Consider the following 17,362-nt stretch of genomic DNA (forward strand, 5'->3'; position numbering starts at 1 on the left):
GTTGTAAACAAATTTGTGAAATTTTAGAGAAATAAGCTTTTTTATGGGTATGGATCATTGCTGGGATCTTTTATTTCAGCTCATGAAACATGGGACCAGCACTTTATATGTTACATTCAAATTTTTGTTCAGTATAGAACTATCAACTTGAGGTTTCCAGGGTTAGAGTAGTGCAGAAGTAAGAAAGAAGAGGAAGATGGGTCAAGGGGGAGGGATCCTGAGAGGAGTGATGTGAGTAGTAGATCTGTACCAGTACAGAGGGATAAGCCAACAAGTGATATATGCTTCAGTAAGATTGGATTTTTTTCATTTATAGCAATGGTTATCAATTGTACTGCAGGGATGGAACATAAGTTGCAGAAATATTAGGTTATGGTGGCAGCTGCAGAGAGGTATTTGGATGTACGAGACCTGATGTCAGAAGAGTTACAAGGTGTGTTGAGTGGTGGTGTCCCGTCCTTTCAAGCTGTTGGCCTGAGGTAGGACTAGATAGATGTAAATAGTGGAGTAGGGTGGTATGTTTTTAGTGAGCGTAGGATTAGATGGTAGGGTATTTGTTGTATTTGTATTTATATAGAGCACCTGTCAAAAGTTTGGACACACCAACTCATTCTAGGGTTTTTCTTTATTTGTACTATTTTCTACATTGTATAATAATAGTGAAGACATAAAAACTATGAAATAACACATATGGAATTATGTAGTAACCAACAAAGTGTTAAACAAATCCAAATATATTTTATATTTGAGATTCTTCAAAGTAGCCATCCTTTGCCTTGATGACAGCTTTGCACACTCTTGGCATTCTCTCAACCAGCTTCATAAGGTAGTCACCTGGAATGCATTTCAATTAACAGGTGTTCCATGTTAAAATAGAAGGTAGGGCTATTTGGTAAAAGACCAAGTCCATATTATGGCAAGAACAGCTGAAATAAGCAAAGAGAAATGACATTCCATCATTACTTTAAGACATGAAGGTCAGTCAATACGGAAAATGTCAAGAACTTTGAAAGTTTCTTCAAGTGCAGTCGCAAAAACCATCAAGCACTGTGATGAAACTGGCTCTCATGAGGACCGCCACAGGAAAGGAAAACCCAGAGAAACCTCTGCTAGAGAGGATAAGTTCATTAGAGTTACCAGCCTCAAAAATTGCAGCCCAAATACATGCTTCACAGAGTTCAAGTAACAGACACATCTCAACATCAACTGTTCAGAGGAAACTGTGTGAATCAGGCCATCATGGTCAAATTGCTGCAAAGAAACCACTACTAAAGGACACCAATAATAAGAAGAGACTTGTTTGGGACAAGAAACACAAGCAATGGACATTAGACCAGTAGAAATCTGCCCAAATTTGAGATTTTTAGGTTCCAACCTCCATGTCTTTGTAAGACGCAGAGTAGGTGAACGGATGGTCTCCGCATGTGTGGTTCCCACCATGAAGCATGGAGGAGGAGGTGTGATGGTGCTTTGCTGGTGACACTGTCTGTGATTTATTTAGAATTCAAGACACACTTAACCAGCATGGCTACCACAGCATTCTGCAGCGAAACGCCATCCCATCTGGTTTGCGCTTAGTGGGACTATCATTTGCTTTTTAATAGGACAATGACCCAACAAACCTCCAGGCTGTGTAAGGGCTATTTGACCAAGAAGGAGAGTGATGGAGTGCTGCATCAGATGACCTGGCCTCCACAATCACCCGACCTCAACCCAGTTGAGATGGTTTGGGATGAGTTGGACCACAGAGTAACGGAAAAGTAGCCAACAAGTGCTCAGCATATGTGGGAACTCCTTCAAGAATGTTGGAAAATGATTCCAGGTGAAGCTGGTTGAGAGAATGCCAAGAGTGTGCAAAGCTGTCATCAAGGCAAAGGGTGGCTACTTTGAATCATCTAAAATATTAAATATATTTTTTATTTTTTAACACTTTTTTGTTTACTACATGATACCATGGGGCAGATACCATGGGTTTACTACATGATACCATGGGGCGACAGGTAGCCTAGTGGTTAGAGCGTTGGACTAGTAACCGAAAGGTTGCAAGGTTGAATCCCTGAGCTGACAAGGAAAAATCTGTCGGTCTGCCACTGAACAGGCTGTCATTGAAAATAAGAATTTGTTCTTAACTGACTTGCCTAGTTAAATAAAGGTAAAATACCATATGTATTATTTCATCGTTTTTATGTCTTCACTATTATTCTACAATGCAGAAAATAGTAAAATAAGAAAACCCCTTGAATGAGTAGGTGTGTCCAAATTTTTGACCGTTACTGTATATTTATTTGTTTTTAAGCAAAGTGTAAGGGAGTTATACTCCAGTCTAGTAGGTGGCGGTAATGCATCATGTATTGAAGCAACCTCATTGAAGAAGAAGAGATCGTAAACAGACGAGAAGCATCCATATTTCTTCCCGGAGAAGTCGTATTTCAGAAAAACACCATGGGGGCCGTTCTTGGACTGTGCTCCATGGCGAGTTGGGTAAGTATTTTCTTAATTAAAATAAAAGTCGACATCATATCCAGTTATAAAAAACAAAAGGGCCGAATCAACTATTTCTTCCGAGATAGCTTCGCTAGCTCAGTTGCTAACCTACTGTAGCAAATGCGCAACAACAAAGGCAAGCCAGGGTGGTTCCTCCCTGTTCAGCTGTCGGGATTGGCGCATTGCCTTTTTAATGAAATAAATTGGCCTGTGATAATATATCCAAAAGATGAACACAAATTAATTAACAAATTATTGAAAAAATATTATTTTATTTGGCAAACAACCGTCATAACTATCTGGGGTTTCACAGTTCGACCCCGACCATGTTTTATTCAAATTAACGATTGCTCTCTCTCTACCGTCTACGTTTTACATTTTCGATATTACACAGCAATGTAGCCTTACGTGAAAGCTAACTAGATAGTTAGCCATTTTGTCATTGATAGGTAAGTTAACGTTAGCTACCGGTACTTGGAAATATTGCAACACCGTTGCCGTTAAAGCGGAGTCAAATGTCAGATAACAGCTACAGCTATGACGTCTCCACTTAACGTTACCCTAGTAGTGAATTGCGAAATGTGCGTCCTGAAAATACACTAAGTTCATGTAGAGACAATAACAGGCATAGGTCTGTTTTTTTCCTCCCTATTTGGTTATACTAATACTATTCCTGAAACCGTTTAAGCTGAAAGTGTAACGTTAGCTGTTTGATCTTTCACTTCCACATTGGTATCCACTTGATTAGGTTTGACACCAGCCATGGCCAGATCTCTATTCTTGGCAGGGATTTGGTTTTCATAATAGTTAGCAACTTGTCAAAAACAACAGTGTTGGTGTTATGTTAACCCTAGGTGGATTGATTAACTTTGATCAATGAATAAATAACCTATTGACTTGGTACCATTATTCTATTTGTTCAACCATTCAGTGGTAGCTAGGCAGATGCATAATTCTGTCACCATCAGTTCAATGCTTGTATTATTAGCTAATTGATTAATAATTTTGTCTTCCCTGTAGATCCCCTGCCTGTGTGGCACTGCCCCCTGCCTGCTGTGCAGATGCTGCCCCAGTGGGAATAACTCCACTGTCACCCGACTTATCTATGCCTTCTTCCTCCTTCTGGGTGTGGGCATCGCATGCATCATGCTAATGCCAGGGATGGAAGAGCAACTCAAGAAGGTACCAAACTATGTTATGTGTTTGATGTACAACATGTACACTCGAACCGATGCTCCTGGCACCTACTACCATACCCCGTTCAAAGGCACGTAAATCTTGTCTCGAGGCTTAAAAATCCTTCTTCAATCTGTCTCCTCCCCTTCATGTACACTGATTTGAAGTGGATTTAACAAGTGACCTCAATAAGGATCATAGCTTTAACCTGGATTCACCTAGTCAGTGTGTCATGGAAAGAGCACGTGTTCATAATGTTTTGTGTGCTCAGTGACCTCTAATTCTATACATTTTTCAATTCGCCTGACTAATTACCTGTGCATCTTGGCTCTTGCAGATTCCAGGATTCTGTGATGGGGGAATGGGTACATCAATCCCAGGTGTGGAGGGTCATGTGAACTGTGATGTCTTGGTCGGCTACAAGGCTGTGTACCGCGTCTGCTTTGGCATGGCCATGTTCTTCCTGCTCTTCTCCCTCATTATGGTCAAGGTCAAGAGTAGCCAGGATCCTAGAGCTGCAGTACACAACGGGTAAAAATGGCACAGCAAGTCTTATTTATAATTATTATAGGTCATGACGATATCAGTAAGCTTATATACTGCAAGGCAGGAAGATAATTAATAAATAAGGGTATCTGTTTATAAGGAAGTTAAAACAAAAGGTCAGACAGTTAAAATACTTATGCTTTCTTTTAGGTTTTGGTTCTTCAAGTTTGCTGCTGCGACTGCCATTACCGTCGGTGCATTCTTCATTCCAGAGGGTGCCTTCACAACTGGTAACGCCCCTTTTCATTCAAATATATTTTTCTGTCTCATGGAGATATTAGCATATCCTGCAGCTCGTTGAAAGTAGTTCACACATTGTCCTTCTCTGCCATAGTTTGGTTCTACATAGGAATGGCTGGAGCTTTTTGCTTCATCCTGATCCAGCTGGTCCTTCTGATTGACTTTGCCCACTCCTGGAATGAGTCCTGGGTGGAGAAAATGGAGGAGGGCAACTCTCGCTGCTGGTATGCAGGTAGGGGACTCGACGTGAGCTTTTCTTTGAGAATACCTTGTGGAAATGGTGATGGGTTGAGTTAAAGCAGTCTTCAGCGTCTACTCTCCTCTAACCTCTGTCCCCATTGTCCAGAAATAACCATCAAGTGTCATTCCTCCCTTGCAGCTCTGCTGTCTGCTACAACCATCAACTACATCCTGTCCCTTGTGTCTCTGGTCATGTTCTACGTCTACTACACCCACACTGATGGCTGCACTGAGAACAAGGCCTTCATCACTGTCAACATGCTGCTGTGTGTGGGAGCCTCAGTTATGTCCATCCTGCCACAGATTCAGGTAAGGAAGTGCATTGGACCAGCATGTCGCCTACACTCCATGTTGTATCCCTAAAACCTTCATTTCTGGACCATGTTATATAATAAACATGTCATTATAATATGTTCTAAGACATTTACATGTCTGTGTTATCTCACCCATTTTCTCAACAGGAGTCCCAGCCAAGGTCCGGGTTGCTGCAGTCATCCATTGTGACTCTGTACACCATGTATCTCACCTGGTCTGCCATGACCAATGAGCCAGGTGAGGATTTTAATGAGCCAATGTCTCCCTTTTCAATACACCAATCAGTGGCTTGCTCTTCATCAAGACAACTTGAGTGAATGTGTTGTTCTTTGCCATCCACAGACAGGAAATGCAACCCAAGCTTGCTGGGTATCATTGGCCTCAACAACACCACCCCAGCTGGCAAGGACCATCCTGTTGTTCAGTGGTGGGATGCCCAGGGCATTGTGGGGCTGGTCCTGTTCCTGATGTGTGTTCTATACTCAAGGTAGAAAACGGGTCAAACTCCAACTGTCTGCAGTTTCCTATAAGAAGGAACTGCTAATGTTATTTTATCATCAGGTAGCCTAGTGGTTAGAGCGTTGGACTAGTAACCCGAAAGGTTGCAAGATCGAATCCCCGAGCTGACAAGGTACAAATCTGTCGTTCTTCCCCTGAATAAGGCAGTTAACCCACTGTTCCTAGGCTGTCATTGAAAATAAGAATTAGTTCTTAACTGACCTGACTTGCCTAGTTAAAGGTAAAATACAAATCTTTTTTGTGTAGTTGCCATTGACCCTAACAATAACAAGTTATCCATTCATTCCTCTAGCATCCGCAACTCCTCCAACACCCAAGTGAACAAACTGACTCTGACCAGTGATGAGTCTGCACTGATTGAGGATGGCCCCCACCCTGAGAACTTTGACGTGGAAGACGGCGAGAACCGGGCCGTGGACAACGAGAAGGACGGAGTCACCTACAGCTACTCCTTCTTCCACTTCATGCTCTTCCTGGCCTCCCTCTACATCATGATGACCCTCACCAACTGGTACAGGTGTGTATCTCTCACTCTCCCTGGTTGATCTGGTCTTATACATGACAATTAGGCAATAATGAGTCTGCTGCTTAAGTATTGAATATTGTGAACATATACACAGGTCACTCATTTTAAAAGGTCTGTTTTTGATTCCCTCAGCCCCGACGCCAGCTATGAGACAATGACCAGCAAGTGGCCCTCTGTGTGGGTGAAGATCTCCTCCAGCTGGATCTGCATTGCCCTGTATGTGTGGACCCTGGCTGCACCACTGGTCCTGGTCAATCGAGACTTCGACTGATGAGCTAAAGAATTAGAAGGGAGCGCAATCATTTGCTCATGATTGTGACTATTCAAATTGTATAAGGTGAACAAGCTCTGTGTGTGTATTCCCTGTGGATAACCCACCCTTTTTGTTTTTAACAAACTGCATGCATGCAAGTATTGAGTACATATGTGTTATCCACTGTGTTTTATCCTATTGCACAATTTAAAGAATGAGGATTACTTATGCAGAGTTCGGGTTGTAAAGGTCGCTGGGGCTTGGGGAGATGGTCAGTGGACATGTGGTCAGTTAATGAAGGGAGAAGCACTCTTCCTCAACTGTAATCGGTTCTGGATAGGACATTCAGAAAGAACTGTTTATTTGTTACAAAATGGGTAAGACTGCTTTGTTTATGCTACACTTTCCTTCACTTTAAGTATAGAGGAAGTGCAGGGTTCCAGATATTAGCTAACATTATCCTAGGTTCATAAGTGAGCATGATTTACCATTTGCATGATATTATAGGCTAATCTACAATCATGCAAATCTTAATGTTGCTGTGATTTCCTTTTCAGAATATCCGCCCCGATTGCTAACCTGCACATCTTGTAATAGCTCAAATAAGACCTTAAGTTTTATGTACCTTGTGTTACTTATTATTTGCACTAGTTATCTTCTAAAGGTAAAATACTGATGTTCAAACAGTGGATAAGTTATTTTGTAGATGCTTTAGCATAATTTAAGGTGTATTAAGTGTTTCTAGCAGACAAGATACATGTCAGAAAATGTCAACTCCCATTTCTCCAGAATAGTTTGCCTTTCGATATGTATTAAAGTGCATTGCAAACCATGCTTTTTCTTGAATTTTGCCACTTCATTATACTGCATTCAGAATGAAAATACACTTTATTTGAATGTTATTGTGAAGCTTAACAGGGAATCTCACAGGATAGGCAAAATCACAGAAGCCTTAAAACGACACCTTATGATACACACCAGACTATAGTATTTGAAATGCTGAGCACTGTAGTTCTAGGACAAGGAAGTATGCAGGCACTTGTTTTTTTCATTTAAAGAATGTGATCATTGACCTATCAACACAGAAATCAATAATACAGTGAAACAAAATTGCAGCCTTTTTTTTAAATCAGGGTTTACCTTCAACTGCTAGTGGAAATAGTGGAGAAACCATAAACAGCTACATTATGGAATGTCTTTTGACCTAAATGTACCAAAATATACAAGGAAATAAATACAGTAAATCATTGAGTTTTTTCTGCTCCTTGGTTAAATCTCCAGCTGTGTCGAGTCAGTGCCACTCCCTTCTGGGTTGAGTTCACACAGGTAGAAAAGCGTGGCCTCTGCCTCAGTCAGAGGCTCTAGGCGGATCAGGGAGCTCCGTGGAGGCTCCTCATCTGGCTCCAGGAGGTCTGTGGGTACCTCAGTGCTGGGCTGCAGCAGGCTGTCTCCCAGCTCTGTGGCTATGCTGCTGTCTGGCTCTGGGGCCAAAGGGGTGCAGCCATCCAGGAAGGCCAGCAGAGGGCAGGACGTGTACTGGACCAGCTGCTTGTCTGCAGAGACGCCAGACTTGCCTCCTTTGGATAGCAGCCCTGCATTTCCTTTGGAACCACCACTCTCCTAAAGATTACATAATTTAGTGAAATTAATTCAGTAACACAAAAGAATTCAGACAGGAAGGCTTGACGTTGAGTAAAGAGAGGGGAAGCAGGTAGTAGCCTCACTATAGACTTGTGTATTGCCTGTTTGACAGGACTCACTTAAGCTGTGCAGATGCTGAAATCTCGCAAGTTCACAGGGCAATTTGAACTGAAAAACTGAAGAGGAATCATAGAACTGAGTAAAAACATTTTGTATGAAATGTCATTAACATAAACCTCTGTGGCCTATCAACTTCCCAGTTACATTTAAAAATGAAAAGCATACCTCTAAAATATCTGGATCAATGCTGAACTGCTTCCCGTACAACATAGCCTGAAAGTCTTCCAAACTGCAGTCAATGCTATCCAAGTAGTCCATCAGCTCAACCCTGTTAAAACATATGGATGCTTCTTATTAACTGTAAGCTGAAACAAATTCCATAGGCCTATATATCCTTAGTAATGCAAAAATGCTACCCAGTAATATGGGACATATTGTGAGAGCCTTTTCAAGTTCTTCAGGAACTACAGACCTCGAAGGTAAAGCAAGTCCACTTACTTGCCGAGGAGGTTGATATTCTGAGAGATAGCTCCACTCTCATTGAGGATTGAGTCCATCATCTTCATGGGATCCTCCAGGCTCAAGCCTGATGGTTTGTTGAGTTGCAAGACGCTGCTGGTTGGAAGGCTATCATACGTGCTTATGGTGGTCTCTTCTGGTTCGAATACCAAAGAGTTGGTCTGGCCTGGATTGTCAGCGCCATCTGTCTGTGACACAGTATTGCTGTCGAAGACCTCAACAATTTCTACATCCCCCCTAAGAATGAAGGAGCGGAGAACAGGCATGATAGATGATGGCACAGACGGAAATATACATGAAACAAAAATGTAGATGTTGACTTACGATTGATCCATTATTGAGGGGCCCTCTGTGATCTCTGTATCGTTGTCAGTTACGTCACAGATGACAACATCATCAGTAAGATCAGCGTTCTTCAAACCACTGACAGAGGGCTGGGAGAGGGCTCAGAATATACATTTTTAGAATGCTTTTCATTGGAATAACATTATAAACTCATATTGGAAAATTCCCCCCGAACAATGTCAAGTTTCATTGACTCTCACAATTTAAGCAATTGTCCTGGGCAATGATCCTGCCTTAATCTTGTCAAGAAAAAAATATATTAGTGTGATGTCTGAATGGATGGACATCCCCATGTAAACCTTACATAAGGAGGCAAATCCCTTCAGACCTCTACACATACTTTGTTGTGCTCCAGAGGGGGTTCGTCGTAGATTTCATGGATGTATTTAGGCTTCTTTCCATTGTTGTTCAGTAGAATAGGTCTGAAAAATTGAGATTGAGAAGTAAAATGTATTAATAATGTTTCGTAATCGATGTCATTCGGTGGAAGAATTGTTATACTATGAAGGCTTACCGTTTGCGTTTTAAACCCATAATCCGGTTCTTCTGTACGAATGTGACAATGAATTGTATCAACTGCAATGAACAAAGACCACAACAAGCAAAGTTAGACTCAACTTTTATAGCCTTAAGGCCAATTATGCATTCAATGGTTAAGCTGTTTTATTGTGAGAAAATTGTCTCCAATTCAATTTCCACTGAATATGTGAAGTAATTTGGGGCGAAGAACGTTTTCTGTACCTTCTTAATGATTTGCTGCTGTTGGGAGTGCTTCTGTCTCAGGTCTGATATTTCCCTCCATAGACCTTCATTATCTCTGTAAACAGAAATTCAAGCATCAGCATCCAAGCATTCAAGCATCCAAACCAACACATCACTACTACTTTTATACCCCCATTTAATTGCCAGGGCATGGTAGTTTGCATACCTTTTCAATGTGTTGAGTCGGGAATCAATGCTTTCTTGTTTTCCATGAACATTCTGAACACTGGCCAAAATATTGGACAGGTCTTCTTGTTTGATCTTAGTATCCTCTGGTCTTGCATTAGAAACCTGAAGAGAAAAAAAAGCCCATTACACAATGTCTACCTTATTCAGTTTGACCACTTACTGATATAGGTCATTTATGTGTTTACCATTATAGGTTTGTTTCCCCATGATGGTCTCACCTTTCTTTTGATGTTTTCCAGCAAGTCATCCTGCCCATGTTTAAAGTAAGGATGCTGGAATTCAACTGGTCCATCACGCTCTTGCTTCACTATGCCTGTGTCAATGTGCATCACTTTGCGAAATCCATCTGCAGAGAGACCACCCATTAGACAGCTGCACAGGGGGCATTCCACTAGAACAGCTATGTTTATAGAATAGCTGACTTACACATATTTAGCTGTCTGACAAAGCTGGCCATGTTGTTGTGTTTGAAGAACTTGGGAAGGATCTCCTTGGCAAATCGCTGTTCGTTCATGACGAGGAAACTGTTACCCTCCTAGAAAACAAAACATTATTATAGTTATGAGACTGCAATGTCAGCAACTACTTCCACTAAAGGGAATGTATTTGTGTTACATGTCAGGAACTAAACAGTGCATGGACTTTCTTTTCTGACGGAATGCTTATTGATGTGCTCTTATAAGGACACTAGTCAACATTCAAACAGATATTTCAAATAACGCTAGCTATAACGTTAGCTTCTGGGGGGAGGGTTGTAGCGGAGGCTACAATGCAAGCTTCAGCAAGCACGGACAACAATAGCAAATTCGTATTTGACATCAGTAGCAAAACAAAACGATGCTCCTTGAAGCCTACCAGTGACACCTGCATTTAAGACTATGAAGAAATACTATAACTCAGTGTATGAGGCAACAGATGATAAATCGCTAAGTTAGCTGGCTAACTCGTTCGTTTCACACCCTGCAGCGCTAGCGCTTACTCGCTAGCTAGCTCTGGCACGCTCAGCGGGGCAATTTAATTTACCTGACTCCAACAAATAAATTCATTTGTATCAGAATCCTCCACAAGAGTCCAAAGCTTGGTGAGGAAAGCTGGAACATTTGAGTTTTGTTTCATTTTGCAAACTGTAGGTGGAAAGATGCCTTTTTGGGATGAAAAAAGCAAGTCGCTGAGAAGAAAATAATGTCGTAAACATGCACACAACTTCCTGTTTAAAGAGCAGGAGCTGATTGGTTGAATGTTGACTTACGTAACGTTTATCACGTGTAACGTAGAAGCATGGCTCAATTTGCAATCTGCAAATTATTGCTGAAATATGTTAGCTATTTTTTTCTGTGAAATGCTTTAAGGTAACTGGAAATGTTTTCACACATATATTGATAGCTCTCGAGTCAGCTGGCATGGGAGGATGCTCATAACTAGGTAACCGTACTTACCTCGGTTTGTTTACGTTCGATTGATGAGTCATTCTATGTATTGCCACTAGGTGTCAGCCTTAGATTATGTAAATTACAGCCTAAAGTGAATAATGGCACCGTAGTCCTTAGGATAACCTTGTCACCCCTCAAATTTAGTCACTACAGGTAGCATGTAAAATTTTTAGGATAGTTTTCTACTTCCGATATTTCTCAAATTTCTGCTCCTATGTGTTAGTTTTCCTCTTACAGTTTGCTTTTATTCAACTATTTACTGCATAAGGGTCTAACACAAATACAAGTAAAGCAATTATCAAAATACTGAAGTGAAATGAAGATTACACTTTCAATTGATCTGAATCATTCATTACATTTCTGGAATATCTGTAATATTTGCAATGTTCAGGACAAAATGTCCTGAAAAGAATGGAAAGAAGAAAACGATTTGCTTTTATAGCCATCTCAGTGGGAAAAGCCACAAAGGATAGTTTAAGTGATAAGTAAAACCGTTTCCCTCCACAGGTTGAGAGGACCACTGTTGACTTCCTACCTGCTAGAGTGCAGCTAGAGAACAGCAGAAACAATGTGTGGGGGTTGGTTGGCCAAAACTCCCTGCTTTGTGAAACAGATAAGTAAGGATGTAATTTATTCTCAATAGAGGGCATTTCTCATTTGACATTAAAAGAACACTATTGTGATCTAGGTAACTTTACATTCGATTGGTATTTTTTGCATTCTTCAAAGGGATTCATGCAAATGTTTAAGAATTACCAAACGCTGCACAAGAAGAACATTTAATGATATTATACTGTATTTATAAAACACACATACATACACTTAATTTCTGTGCTTTTTTCTGTGGCTTAACAACATACACTAAGTAGGCTAACATACTACACAGAGAGGGGCACGTTTTGCAGAAAGATCTATGTTGCCAACAGTGCATGCCTCTTCTACTCAGACATCATAACAAAATTAGGTTGACAAGTGCACAGCTAATTGGGACAGACAGTAATATTACATCAAAAGACGTCATGAAGTCCTTTTAAATGGCACTAATTAGGACATTCTTTGATTCTGAGACAGCGAGATTATAGGAAAGACAAAAATCACAGCACATTAAAGTAAGACAGGTGACATTCTGCCTTTCATTGTATAGTACAGGGAAGTAAGCTCAGTGCCATATTTACAATTGTCCTGGATAGAAGTAAAATACTGCTTGCTCCTTGAACATTAATATATTTAAACAGTATGGTGCTGCTGTAATGTAAGTTGCTTCTTATTATATTTGACAATAGCCATGCTACAGTTGAAAAACAAATGCTGGAGAGTAGGTGTAGCAACAGCAAATACAGTATGTATTGCTAAATCTGAAGGGAACTTACAGTATGTCTCACTTGGTGGCAGCATTGTTAAAGGGCTAATTCAGAAGATTCATTTGGTTTGACTTTGTGTTTGGTGAATGTCATGAAAGTCTTTGACATACTGGCCAATCAGAAGTGACACCCTTCTTATCTGACCCTTCCTATCTGACTTGTAGGTGTTAATGCCATAGGAAAATATAGAATTTGCTGTGAACTGATCCATGTAGGGCTGCTTACAGTGTTCCAAAAGGAGTTGGCTACTGTATATGACTTGGCCTACATTAATATGTTTTACAGCGACTTTTATTCAGGCCTGTGTTAATATGAAGAGTTTCATTCCAAAACGCTATATATCCATTTTCAGAAATGTTGGTAAATTAGCTTTTATTGTTTAAAGACATTTTGAAAGAGATTGGTGAGTTTTTTTTTCTTCAAGATCTAATCATGGCATGGGGTTGTTCAATGACAGAAATGCATTTGTTTAAAATCTATAACTTGGTTTAATTTCAGAAAAACAAATAATCATGTTTTTTGCAAAATGCTAGGTTTTACACAGTCAAATGTAACAAATAACTACATCTTTAATAAAGACATTTACAAATGCTACATTTGTGACATCGACATTTATTTAATAAAACATTTAAATCAATAAATTAAAATGAAATTTACATTTGACATTTTAGTCATTCATCAAATCCTCTTATCGAGAGCAATTTACAGTAAGTGCATTCAACTCAAGAAGATGGCTAGGTGAGACAACCACATATCACAGTCAAATATACAGGAATACGAACATTCCATTCCAACAAAAAAATGGATATATAGCATTTTGTATAAAAAAACAACAACATTTTCATAAACATCTAAAATCTATGAATAAAAAGTCTGAGAACAGTAAACACGTGAACAATTTGTGGAAGTAGCGTTTTGGAAATAAACTCTTCATCTGTAACCTTGTGGAGGACAAAAGAACTGTTAAGGTTAAAGTTTTACCAAAGCATTCCTTAATCATGCCCATTCTTTGGATCAGGCCCAGGGTGTTCAGGTAGTGGTTGTGAAGCTGCATACTCACTCTCCTTTTTTTTGCAGCAGCAGAGTTGGAACAAAAACTTTGGAATGAATTGACATTTTCCATTGGATGTAGAACTTGGGCCCGCGTTTTATAGTTGTTGTTCTCATTATTCGATTAATCTCGAAGTCTTAACTGAAAAGAACCAAAGAAAAATATATTAGTGCTGATCTCAGCAGATTTATTTTTTACTTAATGAATAAATACGTTTGGAGTTTGCCATGCAGGCATTAGACTTCCTTCAGACTGCCAAACGAGTGGTTTACATCTTTGATTCAGTGTTACCGAGCGGGAATGCCTCTGTATATTAATTAATGCTGCATTTCCAAATTCCTCCACACAAACTGAATGATCTCACCAAATAAATAGTTATTTTTAAGAGCTATGTATTAAAAGAGCAAAAATAACATCCGTTGGATTTTAGAGACAAACATTAGAACGTTTTTCTTTACTTTGAGGAAGTTCTTTGTAAAAAGAGTATTACATCCATTTATTTACTTTTAGCTGAGTGAGACTTGGAAATTATATGACTACTTACAAGCCAGAACCCATAAAAGACATGTATGCACATTTCACATTAGTGTTAAGTCTTGGGTCAAGAATAAATGGGTTACAGCATGGAGGGGACATTTAGGTCAATAGGGGCTGGGATGTAGAACATCCTAGGCACTTAATTTAGTGAATTTGTTTTAATTAACTTTGTTCTCAGATTGATGACATACTGTATAGGCCTAGTAAAATTGTTGACAGAATTCAGAAACCTGGCCATTACTTACCCATCAGCTGTGTAGATCTCCCTCATTTTCTTTAGGGAACAATGATGTCTTTATACTTTATTTTTTATTCAACTAGGCAAGTCAGTTAAGAACAAACTCTTATTTACAATGACGGCCTAGGAACAGTGGGTTAACTGCCTTGTTCAGGGGCAGAATGACACATTTTTACCTTATCAGCTCAGGGGTTCAAACTAGCAACCTTTCAGTTACTGGCCCAACGCTCTAACCACTAGGCTACCTGCCGAAATCTAAAATCTTTTGCTTTGTCCAAATGGTCTTATTTCGTATTTTTCCTCCATCCTCCACCAGCTGATGCCAATGACATACACTAGATCACTAGACTCTTAAAAAAAAGTTGAAATAGGGACATTTGATTGGTTGAATTCGAAAACCTCAACAATCATGGGACTACTTTGAAGGGGAAGAAAACTTCACCTTTAAATTGCGGAAAAGGCTGTTTGAAACATATACCTCAGTGATATGAAACCGATATTTAATTTCAAAATGTGTTAAAATTAGCTTAAGTTTAGCTTTAAGGTAAGGGTCAGTTTTAGATTTTGGCACTGTCATGAAGCATTATGACCATCCTGTGTCACTTTACTTGGACTAAGAAAATGCACCTTATGATAATGTCAAGAAGCATTATGACCATCATAATCATATTATCCGGATAGGCTTATCACGTACATGCCCTTATGTCATTCATCAATCAAAAAGTGAGTGTCTTGTCCTGCTCCTGAAATCTGCTCCTGCATTCATCCTTGTCATCATCAACAGAGCGTTGGGGTAGGGGCATGTCTGACATCAATTTATGCGCAATTACAATGATCATTATTATGGACAATTTTAGAAAATGTTATACAACATAACATACTGTTGACACGTAGGCTATGGTGTAATGGAATGTTTTGCCTTGTGTGGTAGGTTTTGTGGGTTTTGACACTCTTATGTAGGTGTCATAACCAGCCATAAAATAATGCAATATATGTCACAACAGGTCTAAATAAATGTGTCATGACAGTGTTATGACCATATTATGACATGTTATGACACATAATGTCGTATGTTATGACATATTATGACATGGTTATGACCATGTCATAAAGTGTTATGACACTGGGTGTCAAGTAAAATGTTACCAGACAGGTATTCACCAGTGAATTTGATAGCTAGTACTGATGTTAATTACAGTAAAGTAAAACCAGTGCAAATTAGCTATTACGATGAACAATTAAACGTTCAGCAGCCTTTACTAGTCCCATTTGCTCATTTGACATATGTTTTGTTTCATCATACAAACAATTCTAGGTTGGGCTTGTCTTTTACTTGTGGATGGAAGAACAAACTGCTTGTTGTGGCCTCCCAACCGGTTCATAACCAACCTGGGTTAAAGTGATGCTCAGGAACTTTTGTATAATTTCATCCAGTAGTTTTGAAAGTGGTGCTCACTTGCCAAAACGTGCCCCCCGCTTTTTGTGTACTATGTCATCCATTTGTGTACTACGTTAATCATTTCGTATGATAGGTTACGTCCGACAATGTTTTTATATACAGTACCAGTCAAAGGTTTGGAGACACCTACTTATTCCAAGGGTTTTCTTTATTTGTGCTATTTTCTACATTGTAGGATGATAGTGAAGACATCAAAACTATGAAATAACACATATGGAATCATGTAGTAACCAAAAAAGTGTTCAACAAATCAAAATATATTTTAGATTTTAGATTCTTCAAAGTAGCCACCCTTTGCCTTGATGATATCTTTGCACACTCTTGGCATTCTCTCAACCAGCTTCAGCTGGAATGCTTTTCCAACAGTCTTGAAGGAGTTCCTACATATGCTGAGCACTTGTTGGATGCTTTTCCTTCACTCTGCGGTCCAACTCATCCCAAACCATCTCAATTGGGTTGAGGTCGAGTGATTGTGGAGGCCCGGTCATCTGATGCAGCACTCCTGTCGATGACAATAGGGGCGTGATCCCCCCCCCCCCCCCCGTTTCCTGTATTCCACGATCAGCTTCTTGATTTTGATGACGTTGAGGTAGAGGCAGTTTTTTGTTTACCCCGGCACAACGTCTGTTTGAGCCTTTACCGGATGGAAACTACAAGTGTAACGGCTGCGCTCAATGCAATGGCACTTACAAATGTAGATTCTTCAAACATCCCCAAACAGGCAAACAGATCCCAATCAAAGATGTTATCACGTGCTGGAAGCGAACCACTCAATTTCGTCCCTACGTTATATCGGCATCAAACATGTCACCTTCCCTAGGAGAGGGGGTGACCTTGACAATGTATTGTTAAAATGAGAGGCTACCTGAATCTTTAATTTAAAGACCCTTGCTCCCTTTGGTCTCAACGTAGACTTTGATCTGAAGCCATTCTTATGATTATTGTGATTTTGCTATTCATTGTAAATGTTTGTAGGGCTATGTAGCCAAATTGTATCTATGATCGTATACTATCCATTTATGGTTTTAAATGTTGTATTTATATCTGTAAATTAACCAATGATATCAAGCCACACCTGGCCATGATTACAGACACCTGTGTGTATCCTTTGACACTATATAAACTAGTGACCCGCAGTGTTGGTCATTATACCCTGATGAAAACAGCTTGTCTGTTGAAACGTTTGTTATTAGGTTATTCAATTATTGCATCTGAGTGTGCGGCGCTCCTTTTCTTTTTCAAGAGGATGTTTTCCTAGCACCACTCTGCCAGGGCTCTAACCTCCTCCCTGTAGGCTGTCTCATCGCTGTCGGTGATCATCTGATCATCTGAAAACTTTATGATGGTGTTGGAGTTGTAAGTTGCCACACAGTCATGGGTGTACAGGGATATCATAAGGTGAATGCACCAATTTGTAAGTCGCTCTGGATAAGAGCGTCTGCTAAATGACGTAAATGTAAATGAGTACAGG

The 17,362-nt window shown here is 39.8% G+C and overlaps 2 protein-coding genes across 3 annotated transcripts; one reads left to right on the plus strand and one right to left on the minus strand.

Moving 5' to 3' along the window:
* The first annotated feature begins 2,322 nt into the window (after positions 1–2,322).
* Positions 2,323–7,133, plus strand: serinc1 (serine incorporator 1). The gene is made up of 10 exons (XM_014205119.3): positions 2,323–2,481; positions 3,505–3,666; positions 3,998–4,191; positions 4,357–4,436; positions 4,541–4,678; positions 4,826–4,995; positions 5,148–5,238; positions 5,344–5,488; positions 5,813–6,037; positions 6,179–7,133. The coding sequence occupies exons 1-10, from the start codon at positions 2,443–2,445 to the stop codon at positions 6,315–6,317; spliced, it is 1,383 nt and encodes a 460-aa protein (XP_014060594.1). The 5' UTR covers positions 2,323–2,442; the 3' UTR covers positions 6,318–7,133.
* Positions 7,134–7,168: 35 nt separating this feature from the next.
* hsf2 (heat shock transcription factor 2) lies at positions 7,169–11,026 on the minus strand. 2 transcript variants are annotated; one of them, XM_014204746.3, is made up of 11 exons: positions 10,839–11,026; positions 10,242–10,350; positions 10,034–10,161; positions 9,793–9,917; positions 9,606–9,681; positions 9,379–9,440; positions 9,205–9,286; positions 8,844–8,953; positions 8,499–8,756; positions 8,226–8,328; positions 7,169–7,919 (listed from the first exon to the last, which is right to left on the minus strand). In XM_014204746.3, exons 1-11 carry the CDS (start codon positions 10,929–10,931, stop codon positions 7,569–7,571), a joined length of 1,497 nt encoding a protein of 498 aa, XP_014060221.3. In that variant the 5' UTR covers positions 10,932–11,026; the 3' UTR covers positions 7,169–7,568.
* Positions 11,027–17,362: the final 6,336 nt, after the last annotated feature.

The sequence above is a fragment of the Salmo salar genome, chromosome 06, assembly GCF_965601325.2.
Source record: "Salmo salar chromosome 06, fSalSal1, whole genome shotgun sequence".
Taxonomy (NCBI): Eukaryota; Metazoa; Chordata; class Actinopteri; order Salmoniformes; family Salmonidae; genus Salmo; species Salmo salar.